Consider the following 20,993-nt stretch of genomic DNA (forward strand, 5'->3'; position numbering starts at 1 on the left):
CGCAAGCGCCTGTGCCCTCTCACTGCCGTCATCGTGCTCTCTCTATCTAGCTTTCCCTGCGTTCTTACGTAGGGGGCGGGTCTAAGAATGTCAATTGGTCTGTGTGCGTGCCGGTCAGTGAGGTGGGTGCGGTGATTGGTGGCGACCCGGAGAGTAGCGGGTTTGCGTGTGAGCCCTGTGGAGGCAGCGTTTTCTGGGCTTCGCTGGTTCTCTCTCTCCAGAAGGTTCTGCTGGTTCCCCCAGCTCGGGGTACCCGGCTCTGCATCGCGCCGCCATGATGGGCCATCGTCCGGTACTCGTGCTTAGTGAGTTGTGGGAAAGCCGGGGAAGGGACCCTCCCTCTTCACCACCCTTCTTTTTCCGCACTTTACAGCCTTGCCTCAGCCCAGTCCCGCTCAGGTCCGGCCACTGAGCCTTCCAGTCGTTAATTTTGGAAGCCCCTTCTCCCGTTTTCCTCTCTTCTCTTAATCCATTCCCCTGTCTTGGCAAATGCAAACTGACCTTCCTGTCGCCGAGCCTGTTGAACGAAACGGCGTTCCGTTCTTCACCCCCAACCCCCGCCCTTGCACTCTTCCTTGAGCGATTTTCAGTGTGTAGCTGAATGAATAAAGATTTTTTAGTTTGGCCTAGCTTTATAATCTTGGCCCATCCCTTCGTAACGGTGTAGCCTCGGCCAAACTGCTTGATTGAAAATGGCTCCATCTTTGTTATTAGGGTTAACAGTATTTCTTCATAGGATTGTGAGGCTTAAATGAGATAAGGAGATACAACTGTTTAAAAGAGGGTCTGTCAAAACAGTGAGTGGTATCCTTGGCCACTTCCTCTTCGGTAGCCATCCTCTTGAATTTCTGTTAGTCAACCCCTTTTCACGAAGTAACCCTGCTTCCCTCACTGGTCTGGCTTAGATGTAATTATTCCCTCAAGTGTCCCCTCCGTTGTAATCTTTCCCACTTACCAGCTGAGTTTTCCCAGATTCCTCGATTGGTTCTCTTTACCCTTCGGGAACATCCCAGATTTCTTTCCTTACTTATGAGTCCCATTTCCCTTGTCTTCCCTTGGTATGATTCCAACCTGTGTAACTTTTGTATCCTATTTGCAAGAGCATTTGAGCTGCCTGACTAGCCATTTTCCCTCCCTCACCATCTTCTTTGTAGAGAAATGCTATTCCAAGATTTTATCTATTTTGTCTATACCTGGAAAATAACTGTTTTCAGACAAGAATTCACTTAACCCAGAAAAAAACCCTGTTTTTTCTGATGAATCCATCAGAAAGGTCCATGCAGGATTTTAGTTATCACTGTCTGAAATAGGAATCGAAATCCTGAGAATTGTGTTTAGTTTTGATGGGACTGGATCGAAAATTTTACAGCAAATTGTAGGGAAAATATAATTTGGAGAGAGGAGTGAGACGTTACTTCGGTTCAATTATAGTCATTGGCTTGTCTCCCATTGAGAGGGCCCTGGGGTGACTGAGTGGTGCATTGTGCAGCCCTCTGGAGGTCCACGTTAATCTCTGGCATTGGTGGCTCTATCCAGTTAGGCTCCTTATAAAATATGTAGTCAGCTCTTCCTAATGGTAAATGGGTAACTGAGGCATTCTTGTTATGTCCAAGCATGAAGTGACTATCTTGGCAGACCCAGACACTTGAGTGTGTGTTCTCATTCCACAGCACGGGGGGGGGGCACTATCAGTAATTATGCTAGGACTGTCAGTATGATTCCCCATATCCAAGTAGGAGAATACGAACTCCCAAACTCCCTTTTTACATAAAGGAGAGATCGATGCTTTTAGAGACACCAGCCCTTTGAGAATCTCACGGATCGCAGATCTCAGGTTATGAATTCTTGCTGTAAATACATGAATGTTTGGCTAGAGGGAAAGTGATGACCAGGATTCCAAAATTGAAGCTTTATGGATTGTTTCTTCATATACCAGGGGTTGAAGTAAATAAAGAAGTAAGTAGCCATAAGTATGTACGTTTACTTTTTAACAGTTTGTCAAGGTATAGTTGACATACAATAAGCTGCACATATTTAAAGAGTACAAGTTGATAAGCTTTAATTCATATATACATGATGAAACCTGGGTGTTTTTATTTTCAAAGATCGGGGAATAAATAGCTTATATACAGTGTGGCAGTCCTGAGCTGTTGCCTTTTGTTTTTATATATTTTAGGCCAGAACACAAAGCGTGAATCTGGAAGAAAAGTTCAATCTGGAAACATCAATGCTGCCAAGGTAGGTAGCACATCTTTTAAGTTGTTTATAATAGTTTGCCTGTAGCTGCCTTCCCTAGTATTTCTGTATTTGTTTGCAATTTGGCAGAGGAAAAGTTGACTTCCGTTCCTTCAGGATATTTCCCTCTCGGTGATAAGGAGAAGAAAGCCTTCCCTCTCTGAGCTAGGCCTAATGGTCTTCTCATGTTAACTTGTGCATATTCTATTGCTGTACGTTGTCTCATAATATTCTATTTGTGTTTGTCTCCCATACTAGACTGAGTTAGTTGAAGGAAAGAACTGTATTAATTCCCTTTTGTATTCCTAGTACTCATTGTAGATCCTGGATAGGTAGGTATTCAGTAAATATCTTTTGAATGAAAGAATGAAAAAGCCCTAGATCTAATTAGCGTGGGGTGGAGGCTACTATCATGGAAAGAAATACAAATACACGGACCTTCAGTTATCTGGACTGCTGGGAAACTGAAGCTCTGGAAGGCATGTCTCTTTTTTTCCTTGTGAAAAGTTATTTATTTCTGCATCCAGAAAACATTCCCAAAGTGGAAAAAGCAAAGAACAGAATCTAGCCATGTGGCGTGCTGTATTTAAAGTGGTCGCCAACCCTACTTTGGAAGTGTCCTTGTTAAAACACTGGCTCTGTGGGTTACTCATGCCTCTTCCCCTAACACACTCACCATCTTCTGATTTGTGCTTACATGTTTTGTATTTTCTTTCCATAGACTATTGCAGATATCATCCGAACATGTTTGGGACCCAAGTCTATGATGAAGGTAGGCTTATCTCATACTGAAACTTCGACTACAGATTTTCCCTTTCTGTTTTCTGGGACACTTAAATATAACTTTTGCTTTTGTCCTAGATGCTTTTGGACCCAATGGGAGGCATCGTGATGACCAATGATGGCAATGCTATTCTTCGAGAGGTTTGACTTTTCGTTTTGCTTTCTAACATTTTATAAAGGATACATAAAGAGATAATGTAAATAATGATTAGCTTTTTTGGGCTGCTGTAGCAAGTTACCACAGACTGTGTGACTTGAAACAACAGAAATTTATTCACATGGACTGGAGGCTGGCGGTCCAAACTTAGGGTGTCAGCAGTGCCATGCTCCTTCTGAAGGCTCTAGGGAAGAATCCTTCCTCTTATAGCTTCTGATGCTTGACCACATTCCTTGGCTTATAAACTCCCCTTCTGTCATATGGCATTTTCTTGTGTGTCTCATAAGGGCACCAGTGGTTGGGTTTAGAACGTACCCTGGTTACCCCTGTGACCTCATTTTAACTTGGTTACATCTGCAAAGACCCTATTTCCAAATACAGTTTTCAGGGGATGAGACATCAACATGTTCTTTCAGAGGACACAATTCAACCACAACAATGGTGTTCGCAATAAATAAGCTAAAAGATACTGTTCTGTTCTCAAGAAACTTCAGTAGTTAAGTTGTCCTAATGCATTTTTCCCCAAAAAGAGAGACTTGGAAAGGTGTTTTACTTAGATCTCTTAGGGGCCACTTTTAATCTTTAAAGCTGTGGTAAAACAATAAAAGGGAGTCAGTGTGGAAGCAAGAAGCTCAAGAGTTAGGACCAAGCAGAATGGGTTAAGAGGTCTTTCTTTCAGATTCAAGTACAGCATCCAGCAGCCAAGTCCATGATTGAAATTAGCCGGACACAGGATGAAGAGGTTGGAGATGGGACCACATCTGTAATTATTCTTGGTAAGAAAAGAATGGAAGGTTGATAAGGAAAATTAGATTGAAACATTAAGATTTTTGCCAGAAATAATGTCAGATATTTTTGTTTTGTTTTGGCCGCAACGCGTGGCATGTGGGATCTTAGTGCCCTGACTAGAGATGGAATCCACCACACCCCCTGCAGTGGAAGCATGGAGTCTTAACCACTAGACTGCCAAAGAAGTCCCCTGAGTCATATTTTAAGAAGAACATTTTTACCAATCCACTAATTATAAATGTTTAAAGAACTTTTTGCTAATTTTCTGTGTATTCTCTCCAGCTGAGCATAAAATGTTCATCGTGGTGTAGGATGAGCTTTGCAAATCTGGTTGAATAAAATACAGTCCATTGTCATTACTCACAATAAGTTATATTCTATAAAGTCACCACAAACACTGAATTAGTGAATACTAAACCATCACTCCGGGGGGAGTATGGGGTTAGGTTCCTCAAGCCTCCAGTCACATATTTATCAGTGCATAAATATATACGTTTTATGTTTGTTTTAAAGATACCTTATTTAATATATATTGTTGATTCATTAACACTGGACTCATGCCCAGTAGCACTATAACTTATGCCTGAACAAATCTTATGTAGTAAGTTATTGTCTGTACAGGGCACATTACAGCTTTCTTGCATGTAGGAAAACTAGATAGTACTTTAGGACGATACTTAGGCCATTTTAAACAGTGAAATCAACAAGAAAATGTGCAAAAAATGTGGAAAACGTGCCACTAAATATACCACGTAAAGGACACTTGTTTACATGTGTTACATGGGAATTCCCCGGTGGTCCAGTGGTTAGAACTCCACGCTTTCACTGCCAAGGGGGTGGGTTTGATCCCTGGTCCGGGAACTAAGATCCCACAAGCCGTGTGGCACAGCCAAAAATTAAAATTAAAAAATTAATTAATTTAAGAAAATGAAAATCTGTAGCAATATGTTTTTAGGAATTGAGAAAAAAACTATTTTCTAATTAAGAGATGCCAATTTATAGTGTTGGTCCACAGGCCTAAAAATAGAATCCTTAACAAAATTATTATTATATGAACTTTTTAAAAATTAATTTTTAAATGCCTTTGTATTGCATTTTGAGAATGGTGAGTTGGGTGGAAATTTGCTTGAGTCACCACCAACTGATCACATCTTTAGATCCAGTTCTTTTGTGGATTGAGAATTAATTACATATGGCTAGTTCTGTACTTTGAAGAGAAACTTGGAGGATGGAAGAAGTAGGTAAGACTCCATATGCTTTTTCACTTATTTGGGTAGAAGAGCTTTAGGTATCAGGCAGAATTTTTTAGCTGGTAATCTTAGTTAAATCTCGTGGAGATATTAAGTAAGTATCCATGAGTCTAGGTTTCTTAGACTTAGGTAGCTTTTAAAAAACCAAAACTGCCATTTCTGAAGATATCTTTCTTCTGTGATACTGTTCTGATTCTTCTTTAACAGGGTATAGTCTTTTCTAAGTTAACTTATTAGAGCATGTTTCAAAATATTTGATTATCTTTCTTTTAATATACATGATGGTCACTTAGGAATTCTAAAGTATTGAAATCAAACATTTGAGCACATGCCAAAGAGTATACATGTGAACTTTTACACATTTGTGTACATTTTAAAAATTAGTGTCAGTGGACCTGGTAGTACAAGCCCTTTGTGCAGAAGGTCCTTTTTTGACCAAAATAATCGTTTTTCCTCTTTAAAACTTTTTTTAGAAACAAGCTTTTGTGTGTGTGTGTGTGTGTGTGTGTGTGTCAATTAGAATTAGAAAGTAAGGACAGTTTTTAAAAGGAAGGGACATTTTACCAATAATCCCTCTTCCAGAGGGTAAATTTTATAAATTTTTATGGGTATTCTTGCAGATATAAAGTTTTGTGGGTTTTGTTTGTTTTCAGTTCCAGCAGTTTGACTACATGCTAGGTATTGAAATAATAAGCAAGTCAATTTTCCTTTATTTTTCTTTCAATTTTAGAGTCTTCGGGAAAATGTTTACCATTTGTTTAGGAAACTGGGAACAAATATTTAGTAAGATCACAAGAATAAGTCAACCCTGGGATCAATCTTTGATCATTTAAAATATATCTGATGAGAATTTTTTTTTCCGAATTTGCTTGTACAAAGTATAAAATTTGGAATAGTATTTGCATACTTTTGGGGAAACCTACTTTAGAAAAACCTACTTTTTTTTGAAAGAGGTATTTTTAGAAGCATAATGAAGTTGCCTTGATATCCAGGTACTTTTCAAAGTGTTATGGTGTATGTATCTTTTTTCAGCAGGGGAGATGTTATCTGTGGCTGAGCACTTCCTAGAGCAGCAGATGCACCCAACAGTGGTGATCAGTGCTTACCGCAGGGCTTTGGACGATATGATCAGCACCCTTAAGAAAATAAGGTATTGGAGGTGGGGACCGGAAATGGGTAGTGTCAACTATGGGAGGCCTGGAAGACTAATCTGTTCTTAGATGGTAAAGGAAGACCGAGCACATTACCAGTAGTTTATACCCTGGTATTATTTTGTGAGAAGGAGAAACAAAGAGGGGAGCAAAATGAAGGGAAGGATAAGAGAAATAAAAGTTTTTAGAAAATGGCAAAGCATGCAAAGCAGACAAATAAAAGAAGCTAGGTTTAATTCTTCAAAATATATTTTGGTTATATGCAGTCTGCTAGTTTCCATGTTAGGCACTGCTATGGGAAATGTGTAGTAAGTAAAATAGAGCTACTCTGCAAAGTTTTAGATTCTAGTGGGAGAAATAAGTTAAGGAGTTAGATAATTATTCAGGGCTTAAAATACCCTACCATCGTGTATGATTATAACTAATTCAGTCAGTACTCTCTCTAAAGTACTGTGGAGGATGGTAGCCAGGGGTTTTCATTAAAATCAAAAGGACTGGTACTGAAAATGCTATTTGAATCCTCTCTAGTATCACAGAGCTTGCTGTTAGTCTATGTTTGCTGAGTGCTATAAGGTAGTAAAAGGAATATAGGAATGTGTGACTTCTACTTGAGGAAATGTCAGTTAAGTAAGAACATGATACAGAATGCAAAATTTTTCTGATTAAAAAGGTTGTTTAAAAAATAAAACCTGGGACTTACCTGGTGGCCCAGTGGTTAAGAATCCGCCTGCCAGTGCAGGGGTTACAGGTTCGAGCCCTGGTCCGGGAAGGTCCCACATGCCGTGGAGCAACTAAGCCCATGAGCCACAACTACTGAGCCTGCGCTCTAGAGCCCGCGAGCCACAGCTACAGAAGCCTGCGCGCCTAGAGCCTGTGCTCCGCAACAAGAGAAGCTACCACAATGAGAAGCCCGTGCACCACAAGTAGAGGAAGCCCACACGCAGCAACGAAGACCCAACACAGCCAAAAATAAATCAATCAATTAAATAAATTCATTTTTAATTAATTAATTAAAACGTATCATTTTCTACTCGTATCCTTAGGTTGTCGGGTACACAAGCACCTAGCAATTTGGTGAGCTTTGTATTGTACTTCCTGCTGTTAAGAAACAAAGTATATGATAATATCTGTCTAGCACTCTTAACAGAAGGAGGTGTTTGATTTAAAACATTTTTATGGGGCTTCCCTGGTGGCGCAGTGGTCGAGAGTCCGCCTGCCGATGCAGGGGACATGCATTCGTACCCCGGTCTGGGAAGATCCCACATGCCGCGGGGCGGCTAGGCCCGTGAGCCGTGGCCGCTGAGCCTGTGCTCCACAATGGGAGAGGCCACAACAGTGAGAGGCCCGCGTACTACAAAAAAAAACAACAACAACAAAAAAAAACATTTTTATGAAGTAAACTTTGTGAGAATATAGAGTACACAAAGGATTTATTGAATATTTGGAGCTGAATCATTAATGTTTTTTTTTATCAAGCAATAACTGCTTGTATATCTTAGATAATATTTTTGGAGCTATTGCTTTTTCCCTAAAATACATAATTCAGCAACTATTTAATGATTGCTTATTGTGTGTCTCACTGTGTTAATAAAAGGGATTTCAACAGTATGTGAAAATTTGGACAAGATGGTATCCAAGGTCTCTTACTAGATAGTCTTGCCATGTACAAATTTATAGTCTCGTTGGAGGAGACTAAACACATAAAAACACTGTGGCGCACCATGTATTATGATGCTAGGTAAAATAGAATCAGTTGTCCAAATGGATAGCACAGACCGATGGTGATTCTCAAGAGGAGCTCTCAGAATTTGCTAGTTACAGGATGAGGTTTCAAAGATAAAATGTGTCTTGACCCAAGTTGTGAAAGTAATAGAGTTTATTTGGTTGGAGCAGAAGGTAAAGAAATTATTTTACTGTAAACTCTAAGTGTGGAGAGTTGTCAGACATGAGAACAGATTACTCAGGGATTTGAGACACCTTTCAGGGATGGGTTAATTATAATCTTGCTAAAAGGCAGAGTGTGGACAAAGTTACTTCTTGATAACACTTTGTTTCCTACAAAGGAACAGATTCCCCTTGTTCTGCCTGTTGGCCCACTATTATAGTCATCAAGATACAGATGAGGACTTCCATAAACATCCAAGATCCCACTGAGCATATTATTCGTTTTTCTTTTCTCCAGTACCCCTGTTGACACCAGTAACCGAGATGCGATGCTGAACATCATCAACAGCTCCATTACTACCAAAGTAATCAGTCGGTGGTCTTCTTTGGCTTGCAACATTGCCCTGGATGCTGTCAAAACTGTACAGTTGGAGGAGAATGGTCGGAAGGAGATTGACATCAAGAAATATGCAAGGGTAGAAAAGGTAAACTCTTCGAGTGTGTACTTTGGAGACAAATTATTTCCTAGAATGAGACACTTGTGGAGGAAATAAGTTTAAATCAGAGCAAGATATTTTTATTATTAGAACCAGGAAGAAGAGTATTTGCTACCTGGAAAAAAAAAACTTGAAAAAGAGGGTGCCAAAGAGGTATCTGAAATAATTCTGTTAGCTTCACTGCTGTCCCTACACAGGGTCTACAGGGGCAAGAGAAAGGCTTATTTTTGTGTCTGTATTTGTGCATTTGTGTACATATCAGCCACTGGGTCAGGAAATAAACAAGAGCTCTACAGCATAGCGCTAATAAGCCCCAGAATGCTTTCTCCATCTTTATTAATTTAAGATTTAAAAGTAGCATTAATATCTTGTGGCCAGTAGATGGAGCCCTATGTCTAAAATTCATGGAAATATCTTTCAGGAAGTAGAGATCTGCACCCTTTTTTTTCTTTTTAAGAAGTATTGCGTGATTCTCCATTCATCTATTCGGCTGCGCCAGGTGTTAGTTGCAGCACGCGGGATCCTCATTGCAGCATGAAGGATCTTTTAGTTGCCGCATGCAGGACCTAGTTCCCTGACCAGGGATCAAACCCAGGCCCCCTGCATTGGGAGTGCAGAGTCTTACCCACTGGACCACCAGGGAAGTCCCTGTGCCCCTTTAAATCTGTCAATCACTGAATTTCTGTCTCAGCCAACCTTCAAATTGTGTATCATGTGCTAAGATTGATGTGCTTCCTAGAGAGAAAGAAATATGATTGCAACTGTAGTTGTTTTAGAGGTTCATGGAAAAAAGATACTTTAAAAATCTGAAATGGTGGTTATTTGGGAAAGATGAATGTCTGGGCAGGGAGTTGAGAAATTGTCTCCTCGTTGTGGATTGAAGTGGTTCTTTTGCTCAGATACCCGGTGGCATCATTGAAGACTCGTGTGTGTTACGTGGAGTCATGATTAACAAGGATGTGACCCATCCGCGGATGCGGCGCTATATTAAGAACCCTCGCATTGTGCTGCTGGATTCTTCTCTGGAATACAAGAAAGGAGAAAGCCAGGTAATGTTCCTGGCCCTATTCCTTAAATTTGATGTAAGAATCTGTTAATATGGGCAAGGGAATTAAAAAGTTTGTTACATGCTTACTCTGTGACCTTTACAAGTAATCTCTGATTCTTAACAACTACCCTTTACAGCAGATGATACTGACTTCCATTTTACAGATGAGGGATCTACACCTCAGAGAAGTTAGGTTAATGGCTTGAGGAACACAGCTGGTATTGGCCAAATCAGAATTTGAACCCAGCTCTGTTCGGCTTCAATTCCACACTATCATGCCACCTTTCATAATGCATCAGTAGAACATAGAGTAGGAGTTAATTGAGCTTTGAAGTGCCAAAGAATTTCCAGAGGGCAGGAAGCTTACAAGGCTCCATCACCCTTGGATAAAACAAAGTAATTGAAGCTTATCAAACAGTGGTTGGCAACAAGAATCGATTTATTAGTGGGAAGAATTAAGACACTGAGTTACCATGCACACTGACAGGTCAGAGGAAACATTGAACTAAGTGGCTAGAGACCTTAGCCAAACTCCACTAATTACATTGTGACTTAGCATTCCAGTTGCTTTGTAATTAAATGGGGTTAAACTAGATGACTGCTGGAGCTAAAGTGGCTTATGAGGTGTTGGGTCCTGGCTTATTCTAACTCATGCTTTCTGGGATACATGAGAGTGCTGGATGGAGGGAGTATGGTAGGTGGGATGACCCTAAAGAGCTTCACCAATCCAAAATTTTTAATTCAGAGTGACTTTTCTTCACCACATAGACTGACATTGAGATCACACGAGAGGAAGACTTCACCCGAATCCTCCAAATGGAAGAAGAGTACATTCAGCAGCTCTGTGAGGACATTATCCATCTGAAGCCAGACGTGGTCATCACAGAAAAGGGCATCTCGGGTAGGACTACATTCATTTTTCCAGACTCTTGTTGTGGTAGAAGAGGGTCGGTGATTTTTTTCCTCGCATGTTGTCATACACTGAACATAATTAACATGTGATGGTTAGGGTACGTGGAGGATAAAACCTGTTCAGAACCCAGGGTTTCTGGTTTCCAGCTTGACACCTCTATTCTTGCAGATTTAGCTCAGCACTACCTCATGCGGGCCAATATCACAGCCATCCGCAGAGTCCGGAAGACAGACAATAATCGCATTGCTAGGTGAGTAGGCCAGGTAAAAATAAGATTCTCCTTCCCACGTGTTTTTATTTTGTAGCTTCATAATGTAGTCATCTTTACCTGAAAAAGTTTAGCATAGGATAAAGCCAGCCAAATTATTTACAGATGGAAATAACCTGGGTTTAGCCATCTGCCCTCTTCAGAAGCCCTCTGTCTAGGGACTTCCTGTGGTCTAGTGGCTAGGACTCCATACTCCCAATGCGGGGGGCCTGGGTTCGATCCCTGGTCAGGGAACTAGATCCCGTGTGCCACAACTAAAGTTCTTGCATGCTGCAACTAAGACCCAGTGCAGCCAAGTAAGTAAATAAGTATTTGAAGAAGAAGAAGTCCTCTATCTAGAGTAACAGTTATCTGCTGCATGAGACTCTGCTGCTCCTAACCAGTAGTGAACAGCTTATGCTTAGATATCTATGATCACTACCTTGGTGTAGGGATCCATTTCAGATTAGTCTGTTTTAACTAGCTCAGAATATAGCAGATCCAACAATTACCTTGATTGGATCCTCAGCTGCTGTTAATGCAACCTTAGATTGCACTCACTACTTCAGCACAAATATCTAGGCTCAGATACCATCTATTTTTAAGAGTAATTTTTTTTTAAAAGCTAAGTCTATCCTAACATCACATAATATGCCATAGATCCAAATCCAATTTTATACTTAAAACGCTTTCTCTGAAATGGCTCAGCATACATACATATACATAGTTGACTCTACATGCCCATGAGTGGGGAAAAAGTGACAAATAAAAAGTTGGCCCTACATGGGCTTCCCTGGTGGCGCAGTGGTTGAGAGTCCACCTGCCGATGCAGGGGACACGGGTTCGTGCCCCAGTCCGGGAGGATCCCACATGCCGCGGAGCGGCTGGGCCCGTGAGCCATGGCCGCTGAGCCTGCGCGTCCGGAGCCTGTGCTCTGCAACGGGAGAGGCCACAACAGTGAGAGGCTCGTGTACCGCAAAAGAAAAAAAAAATTAGCCCTATATTTATTAAAACTGGGTGAGACATATACTTATGTACCTAATCACCTTATTTCTTGCTTGACCTTTACATTGTCTTTAGTACAGTCCGGTTATTGGCCTTGAGATCTAACTGGGCATTATAGGATGAGTTCTATCTAGAAATGACCATTATGTGTTATACACTTGGTCAGATATGCATAAGAATTCATTTGTCCCAATTTTAGGGTCCACTAAGTATACTTTGAATTAAGTTGTATCTCGTTACAGTAGTTGCCTTAGGTATGCACACTTTCACTTACAAAGCTATATTACTTTAAGGAAACTTCACCTATATATTTGGAAATCTATTTCACCAGGCAACCAAGACGTCTCGAGTTAGGTAGAAGTGTTGCTAGCAGTCCACTTTGGCCCTTAACCCTTACACCCCACCACAGACCCTAAGGACCAGGAAGATGAGTAAAAGTATTTGACAACATCTGGTCTTCTCCCTGTCCCCCTTCTCCCCATCTAATCAATAGAGCCTGTGGGGGCCGAATAGTCAGCCGACCAGAGGAACTGAGAGAAGAAGATGTTGGCACAGGGGCAGGCCTGTTGGAAATCAAGAAAATTGGAGATGAGTACTTTACATTCATCACTGAGTGCCGAGACCCCAAGGCCTGCACCATTCTCCTACGGGGGGCCAGCAAAGAGATTCTCTCGGTGAGTCAGCCTTGGAAGTGTGACTGAATGATCTAGGTCGTTCCATTTCTTGAGAGTTTCCCAGAGAGCCTAAAATTATCCAGTTGCCCATTTATAATTATTTAATTACCATCTGAAGCCACAAATCTCTCTCTTATTTTTTAAATATTTTTATTTTTAATCATGGTTTAAAATTTTTTTAATGTAAAATTTATCATCTGAATAATTTTTAAGTTTACAGTTACAGCAGTTTTAAGTGTATTCACATGCAACAGATCTTCAGAACTTTTTTTAATCTCAAAAAATTGAGACACTATACCCATTGAACAATGGCTCATCGTTTCCCCATCCACTAGCAACCACTGTTTCCTTGTTTTTTAAGTTGAAATTATAAATATTACTTTTTTTTTCCTTAGTGAGGTTAAGTATTTTACCAAAGGCATATAGCTAGTAAGCAGAGAGTTTCCACTACACTGTGCAGCCTCCTAGAGTACACAGCTAGACAGGACAGAGTAAGGTTATAGGTCTGTCAAGCACAATGGACAAAAGCCTAACATCCCAGAGTGATACCACATTCCCCCTGGCCTTGTTGCAGTTGTAGTTAATGTGTTTTTCCAGAGTTAGTAGCATCTGCCCTGCCCAAAAGGTTTGAAGGACCTTTCTTAGTTTGCCCTCCTTGGTGGTTTACCGAATTTGGCAGTCAGGAAGTCCTTTGGTGCTTCTGATTTGTCTTTGAGTCGTCAAGCTCTGGCTTTATACTCTTTGTTTGCTTTCCCAAGGAAGTAGAACGCAACCTCCAGGATGCCATGCAGGTGTGCCGCAATGTTCTCCTGGACCCTCAGCTGGTGCCTGGAGGTGGGGCTTCTGAGATGGCTGTGGCTCATGCCTTGACAGAAAAATCCAAGACCATGACTGGTGTGGAACAATGGCCATATCGGGCTGTTGCCCAAGCCCTAGAGGTCATCCCTCGTACCCTTATTCAAAACTGTGGGGCCAGCACCATCCGTCTACTTACCTCCCTTCGGGTGAGTTCCTTTCCATGCTCTTCTCTTGATGGGGTAGGAAAAACTGTGTTTGGCCTAAGAGGGTAGTTCATGTCTGTCTTTCCAGGTTCTCCTGGTAGCTTGTTCCTTTAAAATCTCTTCTCTTTCTTAATTTTTGATTTGTTTGTTGTCATTGCCATTTCCTCTTATCCCTACCTTATCAGTGCAGTGTATTTGATTTTTATGTAATGGTCTCTGTCAGCTTACTTGTCCCTAGTATTTTCCCCTTTAATTATTTATGCTTGTTCCAACTATAGGCCAAGCACACCCAGGAGAATTGTGAGACCTGGGGCGTAAATGGTGAGACAGGTACTTTGGTGGACATGAAAGAACTGGGCATCTGGGAACCATTGGCTGTAAAGCTGCAAACGTATAAGACAGCAGTGGAGGTGAGGCACTCTTAAGACATATGCTGTGCTGTTAATTTCCAGATAACCAGAAAACTGTGTTTGGTCCAGTCTTGAGGAGGGGGGGATAGAAGGCAGAGTATTCCCCAAAAGATCTCCCAAGGAATTCCATCCCCCTACTTATATTTAGCTCATTTAAAAAGCAAGGTAGGGGGACTTCCCTGGTCCAGTGGGTAAGACTCCGTGCTGTCAACGCAGGGGGCTCGGGTTTGATCCCTGGTCGGGAAACTAGATCCCGCATGCATGCCGCAACTAAGAGTTCGCATGCTACAACTAAGAAGTTTGCATGCTGCAACTAAGAAGTCCACATGCCACAACTAAGAAGGTCCCGCATGCCACAACTAAGACCTGGTGCAGCCAAAAATAAATTTTTTTAATTAAAAAAAAAAAGGGGAATTCCCTGGCAGTCCATTGGTTAGGATTCCGTTCTGTCACTGCTGAGGGCCCGGGTTCAATCTCTGGTTGGGGAACTAAAATCCCACAAGCTGTGTAGCATGGCCAAAAGGAAAAAAAAAAAAGGCAAGGTAACGTAGCACAGGCTGCATCCCTTGCTGACCGAGAACTGCATTTTACATTCAAGACTCTGAAAGGGTAGATTTCAGATAAAATGGTAATTATATAGGAGGAGCTAGGTGATACGTCTAAAAGAAAACAAGTGTCCTTCCCTTCTTTGCTAACCTCTTTGGGGCTGTGGTTTTTCTCCTAGACGGCAGTTCTACTGCTGCGGATTGATGACATCGTATCAGGCCACAAAAAAAAGGGTGATGACCAGAGCCAGCAAGGCGGGGCTCCTGATGCTGGCCAGGAGTGAGCGGTGGCAAGGCAACCTCAACGCACAGAGCCAACGGTCTCCCCCTTCCCTGAGCCAGACTGCCAGGGACACTGTGGATGTCTTTGTTTGGAAGAGATTGGGTTGAGGGGCAGCCCCAGTCCCTTTCTGTCCCAGCTCAGTTTGCAAAAGGCACTGACATGTAATTCTTCTCTATTGTAAGCTTTCCATTTAGTTTGCTTCCGATGATTAAATCTAAGTCATTTGAGATGGTGGTTATTTGTTTTTCAACCTTGGGTCATATCTCTGCCTCCTGGCAAGGAGGGAAGAGGCAAAAAACCTTACTGGGAAGAGATGGGAATGAGGTCATTCAGTATCTTTGCCTCCTTGAGAGGGTATTCTTCAGACTTCTCAGTAGATGCTGGTTGCGAAGGCTCTTGGAGTTCAAAGCATGATATTGTAAAGCTTAAAAAAGTACCACCTTGCATTCACCGCTCAAAGAACAGGAAGAACCTGTCCAAACCACGGGTGTTCCTTGTATGTGGTTGTACGTAGAGCAACACCCAGTACATGCTAGGGCTCAGGCATTTATCCTAAAGGACACAGAGCATCTGTTTCTGTACTGTATCCTGTAACTTTTCAGAATCCTTCCTATCATACCTAGAATTCTTTTTCTCTGCCCTCTCCCAGTGTTGTTGTTTTTTGGGGTTTTTTTTGCGGTACGCGGGCCTCTCACTGTTGTGGCCTCTCCTGTTGCGGAGCACAGGCTTCGGACGCGCAGGCTCAGCGGCCATGGCTCACGGGCCCAGCCGCTCCGCGGCATGTGGGATCTTCCCGGACCGGGGCGCAAACCCGCGTCCCCTGCATTGGCAGGTGGACTCTCAACCACTGTGCCACCAGGGAAGCCCCCAGTGGTGTTCTTGATTCCAGTCTATTTTGGCTTGCTGGCTTATTTTCCTGGCATGCTTGTGTCACAGTAGGACCTCTGCTTTCCCTGTAAGCAGAAACAAAAGATGTAAGTCCCATTTTGTGCTTTGTTTTTATCAAGACAAAAAAAAAAATGTGGTGGCCCTGAGATGCTGGAAGCTAGGTGGGGCTAGCCTTTGATTTCTTTGGAGTCCTTCCTCTGGGCCTTCCACTGTCCCCTTTGTCCTCATGACTCATGCAATCAGACTGTGTCTCCTCCCTGACCACGGGACTTAGTGTTACTAAGCTGAATATTAGGTAGAATAATAATAGCTAGCACACATTGCCTATTGTATAATAGATACGTTCTGTTCACTTTGCATATTCTCAAAAGGACCCTATAAGGTAGGTAATAACCCCATTTTATGATGGGGAATCCAAAGCATAAAGTAGCTTGTCCAAGGGTCCCAAAGCTGATAAATGGCAGACCTAGAATTCCTGTGTAGGCAGTCTGCCTCTATAAGTGCATTCACAGCCGGCTGTGCTGCCTGAACAGAGGTGTGCTGTGGAAAAGGGCTTCTGGAGACTCTGTTCATGCCTAGTATTCAGCTTCCTGCTTAACCCAGTCTAAAGTCTTCAGCTTGGGACTTACCTGGTGGCACAGTGGTTAGGAGTCCACCTGCCAGTGCAGGGGACACTGGTCGTGCGCCACAACTACTGAGCCTGCGCTCTAGAGCCACAAGCCACAACTGCTGAGCCCGTGTGCCACACCACTGAAGCCCATGTGCCTAGAACCCGTGTTCCACAATAAGAGAAGCCACTGCAGTGGGAAGCCCGTGCTCGCTGCAACTAGAGGAAGCCCTCACAGTAACGAAGACCCAACGCGGCCAAAAATAAAATTAAAAAAAAAAATGAAGTCTTCAGCTTTTTCTCTTCAATGAGAGGCTCTGAAATAAGCCTACCTATCTTTTGCTGAAATCCCTGCGTCTTTACTTGCAGTGTTAATTCCCTTATAGCTTTAAGACCTTAAAGAAAGATGAGTTAATTCTCAAGTAGATAAAAATATCTTGAAGAAGTAGTGCTTGGAAGTTGTGGAGGGAGGAATTGCCTCCCATTTGTTCCTTAACACCTTTCTGGGTCCATTCTGGTTTCAGCTGTAATGGTTAAGCACTTGGATAATTGTACATAGTAGTCTTCCCTCCTGTCATCAGTGCCTCTTTATTCTTTTAAGACTTAAAAAGTCTCCTGAACCTATGAAAATTCCTCCTGGCATGTTAGATCAATCTGTACTCTTCAGTCTAGCTTTCAGAGCCCCTCTGTGCTGTTCAAAGGCTAAATTTAACAGTGATTAAAGGCTATCCAAGCCACTTTGTTGCCTGCGTGAACTCTAAATGATTCCATGAACACAACTTTGCTGCCACCTTGACTTTGTCATGGTTCTTCCCTGGCAAATTCCTGGATTCAAGTAAGTCCTATTCCACACCCCGCCCCCCAAAAGTGGTGTATTGGGGGTGGTGGGGAGACTTGAATTCTTATTTACTGAAACCCTTTGAACTCAGCCAAGACTCTTGCTTATATCCTTGCTTGTCAAGTCCAGAGTTGATAACCTCAGAGGGTACAAGTACTTTTTTTCTCAAGAAAAGTGAAAAGACTTTTTTTAAGTTTTATTGAAGTATAGTTGATTTAAGATTGTTTTAAAGTTCCAGAAGAATATTTATTAAATACAGAAAAATAGAAATGATTTTCTAAAGAATCCAAAGCCCCTTTATCTGAATCCAACCACTGTTAGTATTTTGTTATTTTTACTTCCAGTCTTATTTCTGTGCAAACTTTATTTATTGAAAAAGAAAAACAAAAAAAAAATAGGAACAGGGGCTTCCCTGGTGGCGCAGCGGTTGAGAGTCTGCCTGCCAATGCAGGGGACACGGGTTCGAGCCCTGGTCCGGGAGGATCCCACATGCCGCGGAGCAGCTGGGCCTGTGAGCCACAACTACTGAGCCTGCGCGTCCGGAGCCTGTGCTCCGCAACAAGAGAGGCCGCGATACTGAGAGGCCCGTGCACCGCGATGAAGAGTGGCCCCCGCTTGCCGCAACTAGAGAAAGCCCTCGCACAGAAACGCAGACCCAACACAGCAAAAATAAATTAATTAATTAATAAACTCCTACCCCTAACATCTTAAAAAAAAAAAAAAAGGAACAGAAAAAGCTCAACACATATAGAACATTTTTCTCATCTGTTAGTTTCACTTAGCATTGGGGTCAGAGGCATTTTCTCATGGCATTATAACTTCTCTGTAAATTTTTTTTAACATCTTTATTGAAATATAATTGCTTTACAATGGTGTGTTAGTTTCTGCTTTATAACAAAGTGAATCAGCTATACATATACATATATCCCCATACCTCCTCCCTCTTTCTTCTCCCTCCCACACTCCCTGTCCCACCCCTCTAGGCGGTCACAAAGCACCGAGCTGATCTCCCTGTGCCATGTGGCTGCTTCTGTTGTACAGCAAAGTGACATGTTTTTCGTATTCTTTTCCATTCTGGTTTATCACAGGATAATGAATGTAGTTCCTTGTGCTATATACAGTAGGACCTTGTTTATCCATTCTGTATGTGATAGTATGCATATGCTAATCCCAAACTCCCAATCCTTCCCTCCCCGACCCCCACCCCTTACTAACAACCACAAGTCTGTTCTCTACGTCTGTGAGTCTGTTTCTGTTCCGTAGATATGTTCATTTGTGTTTTTTTCTTTCTTTCTTTTTTGGCCACACCACACAGCATGCGGGATCTTATTTCCCTCACCAGGGATCGAACCCGTGCCCCCTGCAGTGGAAGCACAGATTCTTAACCACTGGACCGCCAGGGAAGTCCTGTGTTGTATTTTAGATTCCACATGTAAGTGATATCATATGGTCCTTGTCTTTTTCTAAGTTACTTCGCTTAGTACGGTAATCTCTAGGTCCATCTATGTTGCTGCAAGTGGCACTATTTCATTCTTTTTTATGGATAATATTCCATTGTGTGTCTTGGCAATTGTAAATAGTGCTGCTATAGGGGGTGCATGTGTCTTTTTAAATTATAGTTTTGTTTGGGTGTATGTCCAGTAGTGGGATTGCTGGATCACATGGCAACTCTATTTTTAGTTTTTTGAGGAACCTCCATACTGTTTCCCATAGTGGCTGCACCAATTTCTGTTCCCACCAACAGTGTAAGAGGGTTCTCTTTTTTCCACCCTCTCTCCAAAATTTATTATTTGTAGACTTTTTTTCTTTTTCTTTTTTCTAGCCACACTGTGCGATATGCGGGATCTTAGTTTCCCAACCAGGGATCGAACCTGTGCTGCCTGCAGAGGAAGCACGGAGTCTTAACCACTGGACCATCAGGAAAGTGCCCTTGTAAACTTTTTAATGATGGCCATTCTGACTGGTGTGAGGTGGTACCTCATTGTAGGTTTTTCTTTATGTATAATTAATTTTTATTGCAGTATGGTTGATTTACTGTAGTTTTGATTTGCATTTCTTTAATAATTAGCGATGATGAGCATCTTTTCATATGCCTATTGGCCATCTGTATGTCTTCTTTGGAGAAATGTCTATTTAGGTCTTCTGCCCATTTTTCAATTGGGTTGTTTGTTTTTTTGTTATGGAGTTGTATGAGCTGTTTGTATATTTTGGAAATTAATCCCTTGTTGGTTGCATCATTTGCAGATATTTTCCCCCAGTACATAGGTTGTCTTTTCGTTTTGTTTATGGTTTCCTTTGTACAGAAGCTTGTAAGTTTGATTAGGTCCCAGTTGTTTATTTTTGCTTTTATTTCTGTTGCCTTGGGAGACTGACCTAAGAAAACATTGGTACAATTTATGTCAGAGAATGTTTTGCCTATGTTCTCTTCTAGGAGTTTTATGGTGTCATGTCTTATATTTAAGCCTTAAGCCATTTTGAGTTTTTTTTGAGTATGGTGTGAGGGTGTGTTCTAACTTCATTGATTTACACGTGGCTGTATAACTTTTCCAACACCACTTGCTGAAGATACTGTGTTTTCCCCATTGTATGTTCTTGCCTCCTTTGTCAAAGATTAATTATCTATAGGTGTGCGGGTTTATTTCTGGGCTCTCTATTCTGTTCCATCTGTTTTTGTGCCAATACCACACTGGTATCTTTTTTTTTTTTAATTTTTTGGCCATACTGCACAGATTGTGGGATCTTAGTTCCCTAACCAGGGACTGAACCCTCGCCCCCTGCAGTGGAAGCATGGAGTCTTAACCACTGGACCACCAGGGAAGTCCAATACCACACTGTTTTGATTACCATAGCTTTGTAGTATTGTCCGAAGTCTGGGAAGGCAATGCTTCCTACTTTGTTCTTTTTCCTAAGGATTGCTTTGGCAATTCTGGGTCTTTTATGCTTCCATGTACATTTTAGGATTATTTGTTCTAGTTCTGTGAAAAATGTCATGGGTAATTTGATAGGGATCGCATTAAATCTGTAGATTGCTTTGGGTAGTAAGGCCAGAAAAATGAAAGTTTTTAAGGAAACTTTAGTTTATCCTAGAGTAGCCATTTGGGGAAAAAATTAAATTGGATCCTTTCTTCATTTATTACAGCAAAATTAATTCCAGGTGACTGAAAGATTTAAATATAAGAGTACTAGAAGAAGACAGGAGATTTAAAAACATACTTACCAGGGGAATTCCCTGGCAATCCAGTGGTTAGGACTCTGCGCTTTCACTACCAAGGGCGCGGGTTCCATCCCTGGTCAGGGAACTAAGATCCTGCAAGTTGCACAGTGTGGCTGTAAGTAAGTAAGTAAGTAAATAAAGACTTATCAGAGTGGGGAAAAATAATAAATGTAACTACATAGAATATTTGCATGGCAAAAAAAGAACAAATGGGAGAGGGAGGATGATGTTTGCAACAATACAAGAGTTGATTTCCTTGAACTTTTAGAACTTGGCCATTAAGCAGATAGGGCCGGGCTTCCCTGGTGGCGCAGTGGTTGAGAGTCCGCCTGCCGATGCAGGGGACACGGGTTCGTGCCCCGTTTTGGGGAGATCCCACATGCCGCGGACCGGCTAGGCCCGTGAGCCATGGCCGCTGAGCCTGCGTGTCTGGAGCCTGTGCTCCGCAACGGGAGAGGCCACAACAGTGAGAAGCCCGCTTACTGCAAAAAAAAAAAAAAAAAAAAAAAAGAAGATAGGGCCTCAGAAAAATAGGCAAAGTGTATAAATAGCTCCAGAGAAGCAAAAAATAAAT

The 20,993-nt window shown here is 41.9% G+C and overlaps 2 protein-coding genes across 2 annotated transcripts in view; one reads left to right on the plus strand and one right to left on the minus strand.

Moving 5' to 3' along the window:
• Window positions 1-276, minus strand: part of TSACC (TSSK6 activating cochaperone) — a 23,716-nt gene extending 23,440 nt beyond the window's left edge. Inside the window, exon 1 of the mRNA XM_060292520.1 lies at window positions 147-276. Coding sequence (XP_060148503.1) covers window positions 147-276 — 130 coding nt within the window. The remainder of the gene's footprint in view (window positions 1-146) is intronic.
• CCT3 (chaperonin containing TCP1 subunit 3) lies at window positions 149-15,099 on the plus strand. The gene is made up of 14 exons (XM_030842074.2): window positions 149-305; window positions 2,177-2,238; window positions 2,957-3,007; window positions 3,097-3,159; window positions 3,855-3,951; window positions 6,247-6,364; window positions 8,548-8,734; window positions 9,646-9,795; window positions 10,563-10,695; window positions 10,876-10,957; window positions 12,453-12,633; window positions 13,392-13,637; window positions 13,913-14,044; window positions 14,769-15,099. Exons 1-14 carry the CDS (start codon window positions 275-277, stop codon window positions 14,871-14,873), a joined length of 1,638 nt encoding a protein of 545 aa, XP_030697934.2. The 5' UTR covers window positions 149-274; the 3' UTR covers window positions 14,874-15,099.
• Window positions 15,100-20,993: the final 5,894 nt, after the last annotated feature.

The sequence above is a fragment of the Globicephala melas genome, chromosome 1, assembly GCF_963455315.2.
Source record: "Globicephala melas chromosome 1, mGloMel1.2, whole genome shotgun sequence".
Taxonomy (NCBI): domain Eukaryota; kingdom Metazoa; phylum Chordata; class Mammalia; order Artiodactyla; family Delphinidae; genus Globicephala; species Globicephala melas.

Coding starts and splice junctions, on each gene's coding strand:
- CCT3 (XM_030842074.2), top strand. CDS start 275: ATGATGGGCCATCGTCCGGTACTCGTGCTTA. Junction 3,160..3,854: donor GCAATGCTATTCTTCGAGAG/GTTTGACTTTTC, acceptor TCTTTCTTTCAG/ATTCAAGTACAGCATCCAGC. Junction 6,365..8,547: donor AGCACCCTTAAGAAAATAAG/GTATTGGAGGTG, acceptor TCTTTTCTCCAG/TACCCCTGTTGACACCAGTA.